Here is a 22,442-nt window from a genome sequence, read left to right as displayed (position 1 = left end):
CTCTTTAAAAACCTTACATGGTTTTCCTGCAATGTGCATATTGCGTTTCTGCTGATGATCATTTATTATCACTGTACTTTATTGCCTATCAGTGTATCCACTCCAGTGAAAACTGCACTTGTAAACTCAGAAGCATCTGATTTAACACAGCATAAACTACTGCTCTCCTTACTTTCTCACACTTTATTTTAGCATATTAGCTTGGATGCAAATGTCTTCAGTGTTTTCTATCAGTTTGTACCGGAACCTAAGAATTTGCCTGGAGTCCATGGCCACAATGTAAATGACAATATCAGAGTTTATTTTCTCCCCTGGAAAGCAAATAAACTTTGCTAAAAACAGAGAGTTAGGTCATTGGCCATTGTGGAAGAAAAAAACCAGTAGAAAACAAGCTTATGTTTCCTGAGGAGCCAGCACTGTGCCTATTTACATCAAATGTGAACTTCCATCTTGATAGCAGTGGTGCAGACCCCTCCCTGGTAGGAGACCAGGTGATTGTATGTGTGTTTGTGCTGGCTGTTTCAAAGCACTGTCAACAATAATTGAACACAGAAATTCCTGTATCGGGTCTGCAGGTGCCCCAAAGAGAGTCCTTGAGCTGGTGGAGCTGGTCGAGCAGTTCCACCTTGACTGGGAGAGCCTCGAGACCTTTCATAGCCAACACAGCATCGCTTCTCCCCCGCGCCTGCACCTCCCCGTCAGGAAGCCAAGCTGAGCAAGGAGAGCCTGGCCGGGAGACACATCGCCCAGGCAATCAGAGGAGTAGATCACTGGCACAAAATGGCAGTCCAGCCCCGCTCATAATTCCTGCGTGGCTGGGAAGGAGGTAGACAAATTAAATTAGCTGGCACCTTTTTAAATTTCCCCCAAAACTAAAATTGAACAGATGAGTAAAACCAAACCAAGCTCAAATCATTGGTTAAACTTCCTGATATTGTTTTTGACTGATTATTTGGACCAGCCCTCCCAGGCCCACCCACTAAAACACCTCTGTCATTTGAAAACTCTGTCGTAAGAGAGGAAATATCTTCAGCGAGTAAATGCCACAGCTTCCTTTCTTCTGCTATCATGATCTCTTGATGCTTATTTGCTTTTCTGATGCCATTTTGCATCTCCAGGCTAAATTCTGCCTTTCCTTTATGCAGATGCATGGGGGAAGAAGGATTCCTCACCCACCCTTGGGCATCCTGCATTAAAATTTGGGCCAAACTGCATGTCCTGTGTTCTGTTTTGGCTTGATCAAGATGCACAGACAGAGGGAAAGGACGGCTGCAGAAGGAGGCTGTCCCCTGTTTTGCACTAGAAAATGTTGCACCTCAGAAGGCATGAGCCATGTGTTTCTTTGTAATCTCCCTAATACTTCAAAAGTTGGCTTTGATCCTCTGATATTATTTGAGCTAATGCCCAAACCCTATTAAGCAACCTTGTGACAGAGACTGGAGGGGAAAGGATTGTGCAATTTCCCATCAAGTATTAAAAAATCAGTATGGAAAGTTGTAAAATGTCAAAGTTGCTGCAGCCAACAGTAATTGTGAGACCCAGAGACATCATGGTCCGCCAATGGCATCACAGGTCCCAGGACCCCAGTGGTCTCCCGGGGCCGTGCTTGCTCTTCACACACGCCAATGGGTGCTGCAGGGAGGGGGCAGGGCTCGCTGCCGGTCCCTTCCCTGCCTGCAGACTGGGCTGGCACGAGTTAGCATTTTCTGCAGTTTGTTGTTGGCATAAAGCAATTTGCAGAAACATGTCGCCGGTCCGTAGGTCCCGAAGAAGAAGTCCACATTCCTCCTTGGAGGCCTCAGACCAGAAAACCTTTATTCAGAGCAGCACTTTGATAGATATTTCAGCTTAATCTAAGCACACACTTAACTTGGGAGCCAAATGCCTGCTGAGGCCATTGGTACCGGGCTCGGGCAGAGGGAACACTCAGCAGCCAGGTTCTGCCTATCTTGATTTGACAAAGGCCAGAGATCACATGTAGAGGCAATCAGTGGCAAAGAGTAAAGAGAGAGAGCAAGCTAGAGAGACAAAGAGAGAGAATGAACAGAGGCTCGTCATGTCGCTTGTTACAGTACTGGAAGGTGCTTGTGCTCTCTGACAGCAAAGGTGACATAAAAAACCTTTGCAGAACAGACCAGACCAGAGCACAACGGGCCAGCTTTGTTCGTCTTTCCTGATGGGGTGACTCCAGTGCTTAGGATCGAGTGCCAGCAATGCCAATCATTTCTGGGCCTTTTGTTTAAAAAAACCCAACCAAAACTAACCTCCAAGTTTACAGAAGTTAGAAATCGCCAACCAGCTCATCTTTCCTTAATCACCATCTGTGGTGCTGGTCACCAGAACGTCCAGGTGAAGCCAGGATGGGTGCACAATTAAGGTGAGCATACTTGAAAGCACAAGTGAATGCTGCAGAGAGCTGTTTGCTTTGCATTATTCACACTCTTCAAGCTCTGGGAAATTGCTTTTCCTCTGACCATACTTCACTGTAATTTTTTCAAGCTGAACTGGTTTGGATAGAGTAAGTCTCTGTTCTGAATCTTCATTAGAAATGTCAATTGACTTTGAATCTTTTTGGAAGGTCCAGAAAGAAATAGAAGACTTTCAAGTATCTTTGTGCTTTTGGTGTCTGAAAGTCACTTCTCTCACAGGAGGAAAAAGAAAAGCAGATCTATTTGAGTAATTTAATCTGTATAAGGTAATTTACTACAAGGCAACACTTCAGTACTCACTGCTTGTTCCAGCACACAAGTATCCTTGACCTCGCTCTTCTCTAGCCTCAGTTGTGTTTCAGCTAACTCTTGTAAGAAGAAGCCTCCCTAAGGAGCAAACCTACAAGTCGAAGTCATGACTTCCTTTGCTCAAAAAAGGACCCAGAAGACTGAATCAGCTGTATGTATCTCCTCCCTTTATATGGTTAGGCTATTCCAGCGCTTTCATCATCTCAGGTAAAATTAGCACTATAGTAATTACCCAGGGCCAAATATACAGCTGGTGAAAGTGCACATATTTCAGAGGGATGAAACTTGAGATGGAATTGGCAGGCACCATCCCCTTTTATTGAGGCTAACGTAAGGAAAGCGATGGGAGCTATTTCCGTCCCACATCCACATGTGCAGACATACACTCACATGCGACGCTTCCACTCTGCTCTGATTTCCCCTGCTAGAGCTTCGCACCCAACTTCCGGAGGATTGCTAATGCCAGCGTAAGGTTTTCCAAATCGTCCCTCCACATCTTTGGTACAGACCATATCAAAGGAAAACTGTGGTTTTTGGTCTTCTGTACTATCAGCCATAGGTTTGCTGAAGGGTTTTGGGAAACGGCTTGTGGCTGGTGGTGTGTAAAGGTGTGCAGGGCTGATACTTTGTGTGATTGTGAAGAACTACATTTGATGGCTTCACTTGGGACTTCTCCAAAAAGAAGGATAAAATGGGAGGAAAGAGAAAGAAGACCCAGTGAGGCAAAGCGTTATGGGCCCTCTAACAGTGGTGCCAACTCAGGACTGGCATTCTGCTGTACCCTCTCAAATGAAACAAGCGGCAAAAGAAAGGTGGATTTTTTGCCTATGGAAAAAGTGATCACTGAAGAGAAGAGGTTTTAGTCAGTATACACAGTGAGTAATTCCAAGAACTGCAATAAAGTACTTATCAAATTTTGTTTCCCGACTCACATCCTACCACAGGTCACTCTGGAAGCTGTCCCATTGAAATTGGTGGGGTCACATTTACTTAACATGAGTAAGGCCCTTGACCTGGGTGGGCAAGGAAGGTTTCCCCTTGGGTACACCCGCCAGGGTCTTTTTTGATTTCCTCTTGGAGATCTGAAGAGAGACCTACCCATTTATGAATAATTCCTATTTTTCATGCCCCATTTAGGGCATGGCTATGACAATGAGGCATTTATCAGTCAAAATTTGTGGTAGAAGCACCCAATACGGCCATTTCTCCAAGCCACAGTACCGAGCAGTGGTATTGGGGAGGCTTTGGGACAGTCTCCTCTCTACTGCTGTTTTGTACAACGGTCACATAAAGGCCGTCAGCTCATTTTGGCACCTGGACCGAGCAGGAATTGTGCCGAATGAACATCAGACCAAAAATAGTCCCTCCCCTGTCAGGCAAGTCTGAGAGACACCCTGTGATCAAAGATGGGGAAACACGAGGAACAAATACAATGCCCAGTAGTCGCAGCAGACCAGCTGCCTGACAGTTGTGGGGCTTCCTACACACGCCGCTGCGGAGGAGAGTCTGAAGAAAGGATGTGAAGAAGGATGATGATATAGATGGTTCAGCAGATGTTTAATTGGAGCTACTCCCATGCGTGAGAGAACGCACGAAGCTGCTCAATGGAAAATGTGCATTCAGAAGTGGACATGGCACTGAATGTGAGATAATTATTAAGGCATTTCTATTTTGGAGCCCTTCTGTGTGTAGTTTTACATAATAAATGTTAACGTTGCCTTTCTACACGCACGCATGTTCCCTGGTCCAAACAAACAAGCAGTTTTTTGCTTCTTGTCACTGATACCTCTTGAAGTAAGTATCTTTGGCCACAAATAGATCATTGCCCTATTTGAAAAGTTCCTAGTGGAGCGTAGCCAGTTCTGACTGGCTATATATACCTAAGCTGGCAAATCAAGCCACCTCTCAGCTTTTGCTTCTATATATAAAGAGGAATGATATAGAATAAATCAGCTGGACGGGGCAGATGTCAAATCAGTTTTTATACCAAAATCATTTTCTTTCTGAGTTTGATTTATTCTACCGCACCTGAGCGGGGCAGCTGGGGGAAGCGCTGGCCCCTGGTCCCAAGGATGGTCGGGCAACACCGGGGACGGGCTGACAGCGGGTTCTCCGCTTGTGCCCTGGTTGTATCACCGCTTTTCTACCTGCCATGTGGGGACGGCCGGGGGATCCACCGGCACCCCACCGCTCCCCAAAAATTATGGTCGCGCGACACCACAAAGCTGCCCCCGAAGGAGCGCGAAGGAAGGGCCGAGGCGCCGCGATGGGCCCCAAACACTGGGGCTTCCCCGGAGCTTCGGGGCGCTTTGGTCCTGAGGGGCTCTGGGGGAGCCGGGGGAGAGCGGGGCGGGCTCGGCCGGGCCCAGCCGGGCGACCGGGCAAGGGGCCGGGGCTGAGGGGGGCTGAGGAGGGCGGGGGGGGGCGGCGGCGGCGCGGCCGCTCCTCAGGCTGCCACCAGGTGGCGCCCAAGTGCCCGCGGCGGCGGCGGGAACGGGCGGGAACGGGGCCGGGAGCGGGAGCGGGCGAGGTGGCGGCGACCCCCCGGAGGCCACGGGGTACCGCGACCGTTTGTACGTGGCTGGGAGGTGCCGAGGGTGGGTTCGTGCTGGGCCCGGAGAGATGCAGGATTTGGGGGACGCAACTAGGTGGGCAACTGCCGGGCGTTTCTGACAGCCCCCAGTAACTCCGTCTGGGGGAGCACGGGGCAAACGTGGGCTGGCGGGTGGCAACCGCACAGCTCCAACAGTGCTGGCTTGCGAGGGAGCCCGAAAGGGAATCGGCCAACTTCATACCCGCCTTGCCTGATGTTTATCCGATTCCCCCATCGCCTCCTCAGCCACCGGGACTGACCCCAGGAAAAGCTTTAAATTCCGCGTGTGATTTTAAGCCCCATGAAACCATCGATCCACATTTTTCATCCCAGACTAAAACGAATTGCTTCTTGTTTCTTTTTTTGTGTCACTTCTGTCACGCTTCCTCTTGTCTGCTTGGAAGTGAATTTGTTGTCAGATGCTTCCCTAAATGGGCCTCTTGGGCCCACCACAGACACACCAACTCTTTCTGTTTGCAGGTTCCCAGCTCAAAACCAGCAAAGATTTAAGAGCTTAAAAAAGCTCACAAGTAATTTTTTCTTCCTGCACAAACACTTCTGATACCCTGAAAGGTACCTGTTATTTCCTGAAGCCAGCGTAACTGTGTAACTGTAATGCTTCTACTTAGGTAGGCAGCTGAAGTCAGACCTCCTGCACAGTGTGTAAGAAACAAGGGATAAACAAGGGGATTTATTATGCCCCACATCTGAAAATCAGCTTCACAGAAAATATGCACTAAATGATACATGATAATGGGGAAGGAAATGCCAGCTGCCTTAATGAACGGTGGTAGGCAAAGCTGGAAAAATAAATTATATAATAATGTCTTATTATATTCCCTTTGACATAAACTAATCTTGACCCAGAACAATAGTGCTACTTTCCAAGAGAAAATAACCCAAGATGCAGCTATAATCATGATTCAGGAGTCCAATGTGAAGTGGTTTGTATTTCCTCTTTGTTGTTAAAATTTTGCTTCATCTGGTAAATTTGGTGGAAAAGCTGGGAACGGGGTGAGCAACTTCCAGCTGAGGCAGAAAGAAACACCAGTTGTTGCTTCTTGGTGGCTGGGAAGAAGCTGCTGAACTTCAACGCAACGCACTGGCTTTGTGCCGAGGACCCAGGGCACACGTGCAATGCTCGGGCAGAGCGGGAGGGTACTGGTGTTTCTCTTCAGTTCCCAACTCACGGAACAGCCCCGAACGCAGCCAGACACTTGCTTTTGGACTGGGGGGCACTTGTATCCCCTTCAGTGGGATGACTCGGGGGTTAGGTCTGTGTTTCCGCTGTGAGGACGCCTGCGTTATTACTTTTGCTGGGTTTCTGAGAGTCTTGCTTGCCTTTGCATCGCTCAGCTCTGCAATGGGGATGAATAAAAACAAGTGGAAATCCTTGCGAAACATCCTCATCTAGAAAGAGCAGATGGGTGAGGAAATTCTCCCTCCTACTTACCCAAAGCTGCTGTATACAGCAGTGTACTGCAAGTCTTTCCTGGTTCCTCTCCTAAGGCAAGGAGGACGTAAGGACTGGCTCTACCAAGAGCGCAGTCAGGCCCCACCTAAATGATAGTTACGGAAGGAGTCTGCGCATTTTGTGTGGTTGTGTATCCCTTCTGCACCTCTGTCCATTCCTGTCTTATCCACCTGGTGCTAGCAAAGATCCCTCACCAGGTGAGGAAGCTGCAGGTTAAGTAAGCAAGCTCTGGATGCAGCTGCCGTGCAGGAGCGTGTGTGTGTGTCCGTGAGCAGGGCTTTGTTTGGCTCATTCCTTCAAACAAACAAGAGTTCATGCTACGAAGCTTCCACAGAACGTATTTATAACTTTGTGGGTTTGCTTGTGATTTGGCATCTTTTAAAGTCAAAAGACTACTCTGCACCTTATAAATCTTTCCATGACCTCTTAGTGCATAAGATACGAAAGATTAAAACTGTGGTTGAAGGGAAGTAAAATGTGCTCTCACAAGGTGTGTGGTGGAGGCATGTTCTTTATTCATAAAAATGCAATGCGTGCTTTACTATACATTATTATACATAGTTTTTATACTGTGATAAATATAATTAAAATATCAAACAGAGAAACCCAGAAAAAGCCAGACTGGTTGAGACCAGTGGTTCAACCAGTATCCTGTCTCCAGCACTGGCTGGTATCAGATGCTGTAGATAAAAGTAGAAGAAACTGTATAGTAGCCTGTTACGAATTAACATGCCCAGGAGAGAAGTTTCTTCCTGACCCTCATCAGTTAGTGGTTGACTTATATGCCAAAGCATACATTACTATACATGCTCACGTATTTATATCTATCTATACCAAGGAGCATGTGACAAAACGCTCAATCAGACTCCTGGTACTTTCACTTACAGGAAAGTCATTCCGAGGAAAGAATTTTTTTTCACCGCAAGAGGCTCACGCAGTACATAACAGGGAGAGGGAAAGGCAGCTGAGATTCACAGCTTAATAGGGGAAACTACTTTTACAAACAGCACCTGAAATACGTACCTTTCGAAGATATTTTGGGGATTTTGATTAGGCAAATACTCACACGTGTGTAAGTACTTGTAAAGTGGCCAGTTAAGCAGATTTGATGTCAGCTGAAAACCATAGGATCACAGAGAAACAGGGTTGAAAGTTCAAGGCAAGGTTGACCGTTCTGTATCACTCCTGACAGTCATTTTCTCCAACAGGCTCCCGAGGGCCACCACCACCACCGAGATCACACACCCCACCGATCTGTCAGTCCTTCACCTTCTTTGTGACAGTTTCCTAATTAACTTCAATCTCTTTGGCTTCGGTTTAAGCCCATGTTTTCCTGTCCTATCCACCAGATACAGGCAACAGATTGTCCCTCTCTCCTGCATTGCAGTTCTGGTGTTTGAGAACTGTTTCTTTGTTTCCCAACTCCTTTTTTGGACTGAAAGACTTCCAGTTATTTCCCTACTTCCTCACTGAGATGTTTTCTAGATCTCCGGATTATCTTCAGATTGCTCCATGTCTTTCCCAAAGTGTGGTGCCCAGCATTGAATAAAGTAACCCAGCCAAGATCTTTCAAAGACAGAGGAGTGTGGAAGGATTACTTCACATGTCTTGAAGGTTGTATTCTACTTTGTACAATCCGGATGGTATTTTTTCCAACACCACATAAGTACCGAGTCCCTTACACATTTTTCTACATTCCTTCCCATTTTCTAGACTATTTCCCCAAAGCCTGCCAGTGCTCAGATCCAGGATACAATAAGCTGTTTTCTACTGCAGTTAGAGATGAATGCTGCGGATGATTCAGCATATAAAATAGGCTAATTAATGAGCTTTGGAATAACCACCTCCCCCTAGGCTTGTTAATATGCTTGCCTTTACCTAAAGCATTCACATCTATCCAAAGACAAGTGCTAGCAAAAGAGAAATGCAAATATATTAAAATAATGCAGCGATACTACTATATAGAGTAAATTTCAGGAAAAAAAATTCAGCATGCTATTTTTCTTCATTAAATGTGATGAGCTCATAAAAACTTTTAATTAGTCAGAATGATGTGAATGACTCGTCAGACCTAATTTTAGCAGCCTAAAGTTAGTGAGCATTTCCACAACAGTCATCTCATCTCATCTCCTTCAACAATAAATGGAGAGGGATGAACACTTCCAGGATGAACGCATCCTATTGCCTTCAGCTCCCTAAAAAGCCAGAGTCAGATGGGATGAACTCCTCTGTGAAGACAGAAGAAGAGTTCTAGTAACCACAGAGAGCCTCGACTAGTAGGCAAACACTTAATTTCTTGATGGCTGAGGTCAGGTGAGATAAATCCCATTTTAGGCAACCACAGATTCAGAGATAATTATTTTTACGTTAGCATGATAATTAAACACAATGCAAATTAACCGTAATCATCAGGAGAAAAAAGCATGATGAGATATTGCTTACTGAATAATTACAGAGATGTGCAGAGCCATGGAACTTCCATGTCACAGACAACTTCAAAACATTAACACTTTCCTTTTTTCCAAGTTGAGCTGATAGCTGAGTATGTTGAATTTCTCTGTGCAGGATCATTTTTACACAGTCATTTCAGATGAATAAAAATAATTTCATTTTGACAAAATCACACTGTTTGGTCCTCACATTGATTTTTGTCTTTTTAAAGAAGCATAATGTACTCACAAGAAAAGCAAGGCTGACATTCCGAAATGAAAGACGTTTCGATTTAAAATGTTGCACAGCTCATTCTAAAAACACAATCTTCTCTGTGAGGCTCAACCTGATTTTGTGGATTTCGATTTCAAACTTGAGGTCTCGTTTTGATTTCTGAGCCGCACGGAGGAGCCAGTTTGGCCAGCCCCAGCCCACCCAGCCGTCAGAGCCACGTAACACAACCTGCACGCAGCCCCCAGCCAGCTGACATACCGCAGACCTCAAGCTGCTGAGGGAGTGGCAGTTCTGGGAATGGCTCACGACTAGGAAATGAGAAAAGCTCCCCAGGATCCCACCGCGGATCCCACAGGACTAGGCAGGGTGTAAGCAGGTTTCCAAAGCTACCCAGTAATACCGGGTTCAGTGATTCTTGCCAGTTCACTCCCTCCTACAACCAACAGCCCCACAGATTCACCAGTGTAACCCCAGGATGGGGGTTCTTTGAACTGCCGGGGAGGTGCAAGGTTTTTGTTGTGATGGTGGGGGAGTTTCAGAGCCTCCTAGAGGGACTGGGAACTGGCTTCCAAATCAATTAGGCACCTTTGAAAAATCTGCCCTAGAGGACACACTGGTTTTGTTCCCTGCCTAGATCGTTATCTCTGGGTATGTCCAGCACTGGTCCCTGCAGGGTAATAAAGTTTACAATAAGTTTGCTCAAGTACAGTAGCTGTCTAGTCAACCCAGTGTAAGCTGTTTTCCTGTGCCAACGCTAATCCGTTACTGATACCCACGCTAACCAGTATGAAGCTCCTTCTAGCAGCTCAGCAGTGTATTACAATGTGGGCAGGCTGTCAGTGAGGTTTATAATATAAATACTTGTGCATATGAGTTCATTGTTTATATTCTAAAAGCTATGCTAGGACAACTTGTTGGAAGTGATTTTAATTGCAGTAAAAAGCTAGATTTGGGACTCTATTGACAGCCTACTTAAGGTCACAGCTGCTTTCTGATAAGAAATTTCTCCAGAAGGCTGATGGACACCTGTCAATGGGTCTTCTGGATCTTCACAACTAGTGATGAGAGCAACGGCACTAAATGACTTTTGGTTAGTACTAAATGACTTGATGTCCAGTGCCGATGTCTCTGCTTCTTTTTCCCGTGTCTTCTCGGTTCGGTTCCATTCTTGCTCCTTCCGATCCAGTTGCATGGCACTGCAGTGAGGAGCATAAACTTCTGTGGTTTCTTCAAACTGTAAGCAATCCACCTTATAGTATTTTTTCTTTACGTGTAAGACATCATTAAACCTGTGGCCCCAAAGAATCTCTCTGGGGACATATGAGCTTCTTGACTGATGTGAAGTTCCTGTTGAATCACCTGTGTAGACAAACGTGACCAAGATTTCAAAGTTGTCCTTGGCCAGAGCTTTCCGGTCTAGACCATACAAGGGGCTCTCACTATCAATTTCATGCACGACTGTCACTGGTGTAACAAGTATGATCTGGTCATTTAGCAACTTCAAGTCCTTGTATTCCATCGTCATTCTCCCCTCCTTGTCTTCCTTGTAGCGCAGAAGCTGAGCTCGCACAGACCCCTCAACCATGTGATTTGGCCGGAAATCACCAATGCGCCACATGAGGCAGAATTTATCATCCCTTAAGCCAACTACAGCATAGTAGCTGAAACGAATGGTTTGAGCTCGTTTTCGAGCTGTGGCCATTTTAGCCAAGGCTGCTCCGATTATGAAGGTGTCAATAATGCAGCTTAATACTGACTGTAGGATAACCATGAGGATTGCAACAGAGCACTCTTCTGTAACACAGCGGTAACCATAACCGATGGTCGTTTGGGTTTCGAGGGAGAATAGGAACGCTCCTGTGAAGCTGTGGACATTTGCCACACAGGGGGTTATTTCTTCATCATTGAATAAATCTCCGTGTTGGATTGCTATCAGCCAGAAGACTAGTCCAAAGAACAACCATGAAAGAATATACGACAACGAGAATATCACAAACATATGGCGCCACTTGATGTCCACCAGTGTGGTAAAAATGTCCACTACATAGCTCTCCCATTCCCCAAAGATGTGTTTGAAGTACACATTGCAGCTGCCATCCTTGTGGAGAAATCGATTCTGCAATCTTTTCATCCCCATTTCAGGGCTTTCTTGACAAGTGCCTTGGTAACTGATCTTACTTCCCTGTATGTTTACAGGCCTATAGCGACCACTCTGTTCAGTCATCTTTCTCATACCTGCCTTGTGGCATCAGTTTACAGAACACACTTGAGGTCCCAGGGGCTATTTGTTTTCTTTGTTCATTGGAAATCTATGAAATAAAAGAAAAAGTTTATTTTTGTTTTAATTTCCTATGCCAGAACTCTGTAACACCAAATCTAAATACATTCACTCTGTGGCCATCATGAGCAATTTCCTGAAGAGTACAGACTCTGACATTCATTGCACAACATAGCTCAGAAACTTAGGCCTGGAAATATGAGGCGGCTGGAAATTCAACTAGTTAGAAATGTCCATATCGATAGCAAAATTTGGTATGTAGATGAAAACAGAAATCAAAAACCTTTGTGGTGACCCCGCTGTGAGTAGCTCTTCTAATGTTCTGGTGAAGTAGCATTCAAATCAGGATGGGCTCTCATGAACAGTCATGAGAATGACATGAACGCTCTTAAAATTAGTCAAATATTTGAGGTAGTTAATTAATTATTTGTTGCATGTTTGTTTGTTTTCCTCCATTAGAAGAAATGCCTAAGAATACACCCTCATTTAGACATGAGACTTCAGTAGCATTGGCAGGCAAGTTCGGTACTAATATGTTTTAACCAGAAAATGTATAAAACACAAAATCACTCATCATTATTTGTGTTTCAGTATTGCCCAGAAAAACCTGGTCATGGAATTGAACTTTACTGGGCTAGTGCTACAGAGACATATTTGTTCAATTTGTAGAAAAGTATTTACATTTCAAATGAAAAAGAAACCTCTCTCAGGTCCTGGAAACCCTCTCAAATCATTCCTTAAAGCAAAACAAAACAAAACAAGCCAGCTGCCAAAAAGTATTTCAGTTTTTATTAATGAGTTTGAAACAAACACGCAGTACGTTAATAAAATTTGTGGATGACACAAATTTAGGAAGTGATGTGAATTAGGAGAGTCCTCTGTCAGATCAGAGAAAAAATGGGTGCCTGCAGATTGCAACCATATGAACTTCAGCAGTGCAGAGTGCTAGGCTATACGTTTAGCGACTAATAACAAGAACTTATGTTAGAAACTGAGACCTCATCAACTGGAATCCAGTAAAAAAGGAAAGTCTCAGCTGAAGTAATCAGTTACAGGACGCTTATGAATTACTTGTAGGATACAGCATTGAAAAAGGCAAATGCCTTTTCCTGCAGGTCTCCGGCTCATTCTACCATATCCCAACCGCTAACACACAAAGCACTGACAAGTCAGAAGTGATAGGGTACACAGCTAGAACAATTCAAAATTTTTGCCAAATGTCATGCTTCTAACTGATATTTCTGAAGGAAAAAAAGCTAATATTTTTGAGGAAAAACTGTAATTATTCTTCCAAAAATTTTAAGCTTTCAACGGAAAAATGACAAGTACCTTTCCCATTTTTAAGCTGGTTTCAGCTGACAAAAGTTCAGATGTAGGTTTACAATGAAGCCAACATATTCATGGAAAATGAATTTAAAAAAAAGTTTCCTAGTGGTAGTCTTTTTCCTCAGCTCTTCATTCACTTTGCCTGAGTATAAATGACTGCACACACTTCAAGGGTGAAGAGAGTCAGGCCCATAGAGTGTAATATATATTGGATGGACTAGATTAACAGACCAAGAACTCTTCTCTCATCCAAGGAACAATGACAAGCATGCATAGACAGTATTCCAAAAACACTTAAAAGCCAAACATAGTTTCCATTTCTTTTTTCTTTTCTTTTTTTTTTTTTTTTTTTCAGTACAGAAATGAATGTGACATATGGTGTCGTAGCCTCAGAATGTGGCCTTCATTAAAAAACACAACATTAATGTTTCCAAAAATACTTCTTGGAATACAGTCTTTGGAAACATTCATATGACTTGCTTTACTCATAGCTTTAAACAAACAGTGTAGCCTAGTCTATTGAAGACTCTTGACTTAACATTTTATAAGTCATATTTAACAACAAACAAAAACTGGAAAATGTTGAGTTATTTTTTTAAGAACCTCATAATGTGAGGTGTGAAAATGAAGCAAATTGTAATCAGAAGCCAATATAATCTTAAATAAAAAACAATTAGGCTTAGACTGTTTTTCTTATTGACTGATTCAAACTAGAGTTCCTTCAAAATACTCACAAACATCCCAACATTCTAAAAAGGGCTAAACAGTTCATGAATCAAAGACTACTGAGTTGATTCCACTCTCTGCTGTTGTCATCAGCCAATCACCATATTTCAAAAATGCTGTTTTGCTGGCACCATCTTTAGATTTTGTTGGTGCTGGCAAGAATCATGGAGCGTCACACAGGCAGCTATGTGGCAAAGTGCACTCTGATTTTATAGTAGTCTGTAAAACACAGGAGACAACTTTGTGAGGCATCCTGGATTAGGAACGCTACTTAGGCTCTCTCCTAAGTACAAGTTGTAGTAATACATATCTGCTCATGGATGTCTGTGATGCATTTTTGACTGGTATAAATGAAGTCATGCAGTAAGATGCTAGATTGGATTTTGCAAAACAATCAAAAGTATGTCTGTACTAAGAAAGGGAACGTGATGCAGAGCTTCCTAAACCAGAACCAAATAATCTAGCCCTGAAGCTAGATGGAGTAACAAAGAGTCAGTGCAGAGCAACACTAACAGACATACATTGCTCTCAGCATCTGAGTTAATCTTTCTCTGTCGTGTTGAAAATTGGATTGCTCAGAGCCATTTGGCATTGCACAGTGGAGACGTGCCCCAGATGACCTAAAATCCCAAATGTGCTTGAAAGTCTTAGGAAATAGCCTCCTCAGCCACTCCAAACCAGCTAAAAATGTTGCCCAGTATTTTGGGTGTGCTTAAAGGTAAGCCAAATCAGAACTTTTCCAGGCTACCTCTTAAAGTCTTTCAAGTGCAATAATAATAATGCATCACAATTAATAACTCTTTTACATTGTCTGATGTTGCTCAGAATATTTAAGTCAAAAAAACCATCCTTCAACGTTTCTGAATTATGTAAGTCTTTATTACCTGAACTTCATTCATGCGGACACTTTTAAAGAGGCACGTGAATTTCCTACTCCAAATGAGAGGCAGTGAGGCTGTGGAGCCAGATGTTCATCGTTCACTCTACTGAGACATGCTGCCTTTTGCAGAACAGTCTGAAGACTATTATTATCACCAAATTTTAAAGAGGAGAAGACCACAGACTTACAACCAGACTTACGAACTTAAATCTTAGAGCCATTTCAAAAATCTTATTTTTCAAAATGGAAATATTTTACACATCCCCAAGAAAGCCATACGAATTACATTAAAGGTCCTACTACCTGGTAAAGATTAACAAAGGGGGTGGGGGAGGATTTAAAAACATTCTCTACTCACTAAAGCTCATGGATCGGTTGCTGCAAATGATTCTCAGATGTTGCCAGGAAGCGTTTTCACCTTCCTCTAACACTAACACACAAACCCTCGCCCTTTTTTGTCTTGCTTTTACTTTCCATGTTTTTTTTTTTTTTTCCCTTTATTTCTGGGCATGTTTGTACACATCATGAGCCTCCTCTTGCACACCGTTCTGTGGTTCAGAGGAAGAAGTGTGCTGAAATTTGCAGTACTTTTGCTAACCATTCTTATAAAAGTATTCCCCCCCCCCAAATAAAAACTCATCAGAGACAAAAATGGAGAAGTGAATCCAGTCAGGAGAGCAGGAAGACAGAAATAGAGAAATCTCAAAGATTTCATCAGAGTAAATGGCAGAGAGGGTTCAGAAGTTCTTCTAAAGCTGTATGTGTCAGACTCAGAGCTCAGAAAATCAGCATATATTCTTAATTATCTAAGCCAACGCTAGGATCTTACTGTGTTGGATACTGAAACATGCTCAGGGAAATACCGAACTGCTCCAGAGGCCTGTGTCATGCGGTCTGCATACTGACCCCCCAATTGCTATCTGTGAAAATTTCACCCCAATTAGCTATGGGAGAAAGGTAAGTAAATTCCTGTATTTCAAAGGTCATAAAGCAGTGCAGTGACAGAAATAGGAACAAACCCAGCACCTACTTATACCCAGAACTACCTCAAAGCAAACACTAGCAGATGCAAGCCTTTTTATCATATTTATCGTGTTCATCTAGCTCCTCTTGAATAGAGCAGCTGTGCCAGAAGAACTTGAACTCTTAATTTTCATCAACTCAACTCAGAACAGCAATAACTTAAAAGCCTTAAGCATCAAGTTTAGCCTTTTAAAGACTTGCACTAAATATAATTGTCAATTTAATCTTGATATTTTGAGTTCAGGGCTCAGTGTTTTATGAGGATAATCCCTATGCTGCACCTTAACCTAACACCCAATGAGTTGTTGCTACACCCATTTTATGACTATATTTTCCCATTATGTAAACAAGTAGGGGTGAATTTTTGTTCAGTGACAACTTCAGTCAACAGCCTGTTTGTAAAACGTTAAGCAGAACAATGTGAAGATCTTGGTTCCAGAATAATTCTGTTCTGAGATTAAATCAAAAAGAAAACAACTCAAAACCTCCAAATGAAATTGGGTACTCTCACTCTAGCCCCCCCCACATGGAAGTAGATCTCTCTCTCTAGTGTCAGTTTAGCAATCACCTCAGTTTCCTGCTTCATTTTGGAAATGGTCTGAAAGGTTTCCAGTTTTAGTCATTGTTGTGTAACCCTGGAAGATTTTCAGCTCAGACACCAGAAATGTGACAAGTAGAAACCTTTTGAGCTGCTTTGGAATTGACTCAAATACTTGTTCCTTTAAAAAAAAAAACAAACCACCACCCACAAAATCTAAATAAATCTATTACAGGACAGCATTGAGACTCTTCCTTCCTTCTTTCTTTCCTTCCTTCCTTTCACTTCTCTTTGCAAAGGCACCTAGCTTCTGCTAATACTTACAGCCAGTCTTTCTGCTTCTGGTATGGAATCCCCAGAGCGGGGTTGGCACATCATGATTCACCGTTTGTGTATCTCGTATCACGCATGCCACATGACTGCCTGCGGAGGTGTTTGCTGGCTGTCTCCACCAGGTATGCTTCAGGACGCACGAAACTGTGCTTGTAAATCTACTGCCTGCTTGGCTTGTAAGTCTGATTACCCTTAGCCTACAAGACAGACTCATCTTTATGGTGTGAAAGCTTTCACTTGTCTCCTCTGGCAGAACGAAAAAGCGCAGTGATGTTCACAGTTTCAGAGAGTGTCTGATATTCTTGGTCTCTAACAGGTCAGGCCTGAGAGCCTGATAAGCACAGCTTTATGTTACAAGTGGGTTTTTTTGATATTTAACGTTCCTCATCTCATCTCAGCTCCCCACAAATGACTAAAGGGCATCTCTATAAGGGGAAGGGGAAAGCAAAATCCCCTAAACTAAACCCAGAGCCCGACCTGTAGGGAGCAAGGATGTAGGAGAGGGGTTCCCACCACAGAGCATGACCCAGAGCTCTCTCAGATCAGTACATGCTTTTGTGCTGACTTTACAGGAGTGGAGCCCACCCCAGCGGGGGCTTCAATCACAGAACTTGCTTACATCCATAGTAATGTCTTTGAAGCCACAGGAGCTTTTTTCTTTAATGGTTCAGCTTTCCCTTTAAAATAAGTTTGGCTGTTCACATCACTTCAGCTTAGATGACTGAGTGCAGCGGAGGTTGGTAGGGCTGCAGTTCACCAGCCAGCAAGGGGACTCTGTCAAATTGTGACACACAGTTCTACAAGCATCACCTTATAAGTAACACCCTTCCTCTCCATCATTTTGTGTATGTTGGTCTTTCAACAGCAGAAGAAAAAATTGTAAATACAGAAATATAAGAAAACTTTGAACAGGCTAAGTAAGCTCAGAGCTGGAGAAAAAGGGTATTTCTTAGACTTCTTATTCAACACCTCCATACAGAGACAAGACCTAAAGTATCAATATAAAAGTGTTTGTTTACTAAACATTTTTAAGGATAGACATAAATAGCACAGAGCACCAGACCTTTGCACAGATTTTAAAGTCATGCAATAGTGCTGTAATCTACACTGGAACAACTCACAGTAACAGATATATTGACATTTAATTCATCTAAGTGAAACCAGATCTCCTTAAAACAAAACAAAAAAAAAAAAAAAGAAAAAAAAAAGAAAAGAAGTTTGGCCCCTTAAGTTTGAGAAGACAGATTCTGAAAGTTGCTCCTTGATGAAGGCTGGTTGCCTGTTTCAGAGCCACAGGACAGGTTAAAAGTGAACCAGCCCCCTGCTTACCACTCAGAGCAATTCCCAAAATCTGCAGAAAGCTGAAAATGTCTATTTTAATTTATTTGCACTGTATGCACTGCATGGTTTTAGCCAGGAACAAGCAGTGGAAACACTGAAATACCATGAGAAATGGAAAGTGCTGGCAACTTGAAACTCTTGATTTCGGGCCTCACTGCCATTCTTTGTCTCAGACAATTTGGCAGGGTGAAACCTAAAACTGTTGACTGAGGACTCTCTTCCTCTTTTTAACCCTCAGCTCTCAGCAGCTCCCGTACCAAGGTGACCAGGCACAGCATGCGCCCGACAGCACGACACCCCATCAGCCCCCCGGGCAGACGTGGGGGTACATGTGGTGCACAGGCTGGGTGCAGCCCGTGAGCAGCCCCCGTGCACCCACAGGGTGCTGGGGCTGAGCCGGGGTGGCCCAGGGCTGCCTGGAGGAGCCCAGTCCCCGGCCACAGCAGGGGAACAAAGCAAATGGCAGCACTTGAGCCAACCCTCAAAGGTGGCTCTGCTGCACACCCACCGCAACCCACACCTGCAGTGGGGCAGCTGGATCCACACAGGGCCACTGCCATCTCCTCTTGCCTGAAAATTCCTCCTTCTGGTTCTCTTCCCGTCAGCTATGAGCTGTTTGCATTTTGGTATCGAGCTGATAGGGCCAAAAAGTCCCTATCCCTGGTCCCTGCAGCCTCAGATCTTAAAGATGATACAGCTGGTACACATCCTAGACCTGAAAGTCTACCATGGAACAGCTGAAAAGATATCTTTTATATTCAGTCTTCCTCCTTTGGAAATCAGTAGCCAGCCTATTCCTTATTTCATCAGGCAGAATCCCCTGGGCTTTAATGCAAGTTAGCTGTGAGGCAATCGAATACAAGTGTTAGTGCTAATTATCATTTCCTCCTCCCCCCCAGCGACACACTGCGCCGACGCACCGTGAAGGTTAATTTCAAGAGTCCTGCAGATGTGTGCAGCAGGATTTCTGCACACATTGAACCTTATGGATTACATTCAGCCTACAGAGGCACAGAAAAATTCTTCGAGGAACTTTTCCACCAGATCTTGTTGGCAGGGAACAGTAGAACAGTTTGTTGCAGCTCTTAATAGACATGATGTAATATAGTAATGTATTCAACAATAGGTAAGTGGCAGGTCATGAACAATGATACAATCAGATTAGATAATGCTGACCACTTTCATTTAACAGAGCCAACACCCTCAGCTCTTTTATTTGCTGCAATTCAGTGCTGTTATATCTCTTTCCAAAACACAGCAGGTTATTAATAATGTAGGATTTGGGGGACGGGCAAGAGCTGATATTCTAAAAGGGTTCTTCCAGTCTCAGGGGCCGTTTCCTTTACGTCACATTGTGCAACACTTCTTCCTGAGGCAGAAAGCGTACTCCTTTTTTTCCTGTTTTCTAGAGTACATTGTAAACCAAATATCCAGGGAAGGGCACTGTGACATAAGAACGTGGAGTCACTATCCTTCCAGTTGGGCTCTTTGTTCAAGTATGTCTGTAGAATAGCAAAGGTGAGGACATACAGGGCTGTACTTGGGGCACTGCAGTTAGCTCCTGCGGTCCCGTGTACCTCAGTGCTCCCTGGTCCTGCAGCTCTGTGTGCACACATAGCAAAGAGAGAGAAGAAAAGGTTCTGTGGCTTTAACCAAAGGGGTATGTGAACAGCAGAGAACCCCTTATATTGCCTGTGCAAGTTTTAATCCTGCCAATTCAAAAGGCTGCAGCTTTGACAATGGGAAGCCTTGTGTTGGTGTCAATGGAGTTTGGATCAGATGCCTTGCTATTGTATTTCATGTAAGGAATAGAATAGAATAAAACAGAATTCCAAGTTAACAGCATGAGTGAGCTCTGTTCAACAGATGAGAGAAGATGTGAGTAGGAAGCCTGAGGATCTCTGATTTTTTATTTTTCCAACTCTAGTAGAAAGTTCCCTAAGATGTAGCTTGACACCGGTTATTAACTTCTAAAGGCTATGCAGGGCAGACAGGAACACTTGCAAGTTTCTTCTGATCTCAACTTTGGGCTACTGACCTCAGCAGGAATTCCACTATAATACTCAGAAGCTGTCTCGTCCCACCTAATAAAATATCCTAAATGCCAATTAAATCACCAAAGCCTTTACATTTTCAAAACAAAGTAGGGTCTGACAGTGAAAATATCATTTTGCATTATTTCTTTGAGGAAATGGAAGGGAGAAGGAAAAAAAAATAAAATGAGACATGTAAATAAAATGAATCACATCCACTATGACCTAATTTTTTAGGAAATACCACAAAGAAAATCTGCTGTCTCAGATTTCTAGACTGATTCCCAAATCAAAGAGGTTGAGATAAGTATTAGCTAAAGGTCAAAGTCAAACAGTGCATCAGTGCTTTTTTTTTAGGAAAAGCACCAGAAAATTCTGTGACTGACATTAACACATGCAGTCAGATAAACCAGGCAATCAAATACTACGCTTCAATAAGTTAATTTACCAATCCTTACCTAGGGTCAAGAATCACTGTTTGCTTTTCTGAGCAGCTTTGTATGACTCATTTGTGAATATAGACACAGCAGAAGCCCACCTCTCATATGACTGAATATGATTTTCTCTCTAGTCTGCTAGAGAATATCAGGTAGGTCCCATGACTGGAGCTCCTCAGCCAAGGCCCATGGTCCTACTTGGCATCCTGAGTTTCAGGTTCTTCATCCAAACCAAAACATGCTTCCACATTTGTTGGGCTATACATGTCACCACTTTTTAAAAGCCTGTGAAATTTATTAAATGGTTTCAGAGATCAGAGGCCTGATCCAAATCCTACTGAAGTCAGCAAAGGGGTTGTCTTTGATTTCTTGTTTTGGATGAGATCTAGCTGTTGGGTTTCTTAGTATCACCACAGGCAGCATCCATCGTTGCTCTCCAGAATTGGCTTGGCTTGCTGGAATTACAGCAATACTTTCTAAGGAACAAGGGTTTTTTTAAACCTTCATTTTCTTTGGTTCACAGACTGAATCACAGAATCACAGACTTTGGCAGAATGTTGACTTTCCACATTGTTACTTAACTCCACTGAGGTCTATAGGAAATTTGGGAATGGGATGCTTCTTTCAGAGTTGACTTTCAACACCTTGTAGAGCAGATGGCTGAACCTCTGTGTATACATCCTCATGAGCCTCTGTCTCAGCGTGGCTTCATGTGATCTGGAAAGGCAGGTTACTCTGAAACTCAGTAGTTGTTTTTTTCAGAACTTACACTCAGCATGGTGTTGGCTACTCTTATTTTCAACTGTGATTCTCTTCCCAAGTTCAGTGGTCTAATTTACAGTATGTTGGTGTTTTGCAAGTCAGATAATTAAAATAAAGTGGAAGTGGAAAATCATGTGTGTGTGTGTGTGTTTGGACTGTACACTTAAGAATTTTATTTTTACCTCAGTGTGCGGGTTGCATAACTTCATTTCTGGTCTCTTGAAGCTGTCCCACAGCTTATTCCTCATCACCTGAGTGAATTTCTGGACATGGCAATTAGTATTTTAAGAAATATGAAGATAGACAGAATTTCCTCTTAAACCTTGTCTCTTCTCCAGCATCTTTAAAACATCATTAGACAAGTTACTGATTCCTCTAAAGATGGGAACATTCATTCTGAATCAGAGTTGAGTTTCATTTATGCCAGTGCCTACTCTTTAATGGTGATCCATATCAAATATTTAATGGGGTAAGCTTTATTCATCATTAATAACTCGATATACAAAGTTTCTCCTCTCCACTCCATCCAAAACCGTGGGTAACAGACAGATTCAGTGCTTAATTCTTAAGATTCTTTTCAATATTTGAACCAATGCTAACTGTGACACCCTGATGAGTCATTACCCATACCTATATCCCATTCTTTTAGATTAATCTATCACCTCTGTATCAGCGTTTCTCAGATCTAAACCTCCTCGTTTTCATGTCTTCTTACTGCCCTGCTTCTTGGAGTTGCCTTTTGGCCATATTCTGAGTTCTCAAAGGTTGTTGAGTGAAGACAGCTTTTTTTCTTGCTGTGCTCTGGCTTTCCACACTGTGTATGTGGCATTCATTGCAACAGGCACTGAAAATGGCTTTTGCAATCCACCTCATGCATTTTAAAAAGATACTTTTCATGACGGTGAAAACCTTAAATCTTGACCTTGTTTTACTCTTTCTTTGATTTGTGTTGACTACCAATAATATATTTAATGTAATTTCCTAAATACTTTCTTCTTTATTTTTCTACCCATGTTTCAACCACTATGTGTCAAACCTGCACTTGCCAAACTGGTTTGTCAGTAAATCCCAATTACTCCTTTCATGGGCTCCTCAAGGAATGGACCCTTCAATCATAGGCAAGCAGTTTCTTCAGCTCCTGAAGGGCCTGAGAAGAATCTCCAGCCAGGTGTGTGGGATAAGGACAATGTAAGAGCTAAGGCATTGGGTTTAAATCTAAGAAAAACATTCGTGCATACATTTAACTATAAGCACATAATAAGAATGAACATAAGCCTGCTTCAAATCTTCCTGAGA

The 22,442-nt window shown here is 43.2% G+C and overlaps 1 protein-coding gene across 3 annotated transcripts in view; it reads right to left on the bottom strand.

Moving 5' to 3' along the window:
• Window positions 1–7,298: 7,298 nt before the first annotated feature.
• Window positions 7,299–22,442, bottom strand: part of KCNJ16 (potassium inwardly rectifying channel subfamily J member 16) — a 35,326-nt gene continuing 20,182 nt past the window's right edge. For all 3 annotated transcript variants that reach the window (XM_074889267.1, XM_074889268.1, XM_074889269.1), the window contains one exon: window positions 7,299–11,778. In XM_074889267.1, coding sequence (XP_074745368.1) covers window positions 10,413–11,702 — 1,290 coding nt within the window. In that variant the 5' untranslated portion in view covers window positions 11,703–11,778 and the 3' untranslated portion in view covers window positions 7,299–10,412. The remainder of the gene's footprint in view (window positions 11,779–22,442) is intronic.

The sequence above is a fragment of the Strix uralensis genome, chromosome 19 (genome assembly GCF_047716275.1).
Source record: "Strix uralensis isolate ZFMK-TIS-50842 chromosome 19, bStrUra1, whole genome shotgun sequence".
NCBI lineage: Eukaryota > Metazoa > Chordata > Aves > Strigiformes > Strigidae > Strix > Strix uralensis.
Note: the sequence above shows the minus strand (reverse complement) of the source record. Positions and strands in the feature narration are given on the sequence as shown.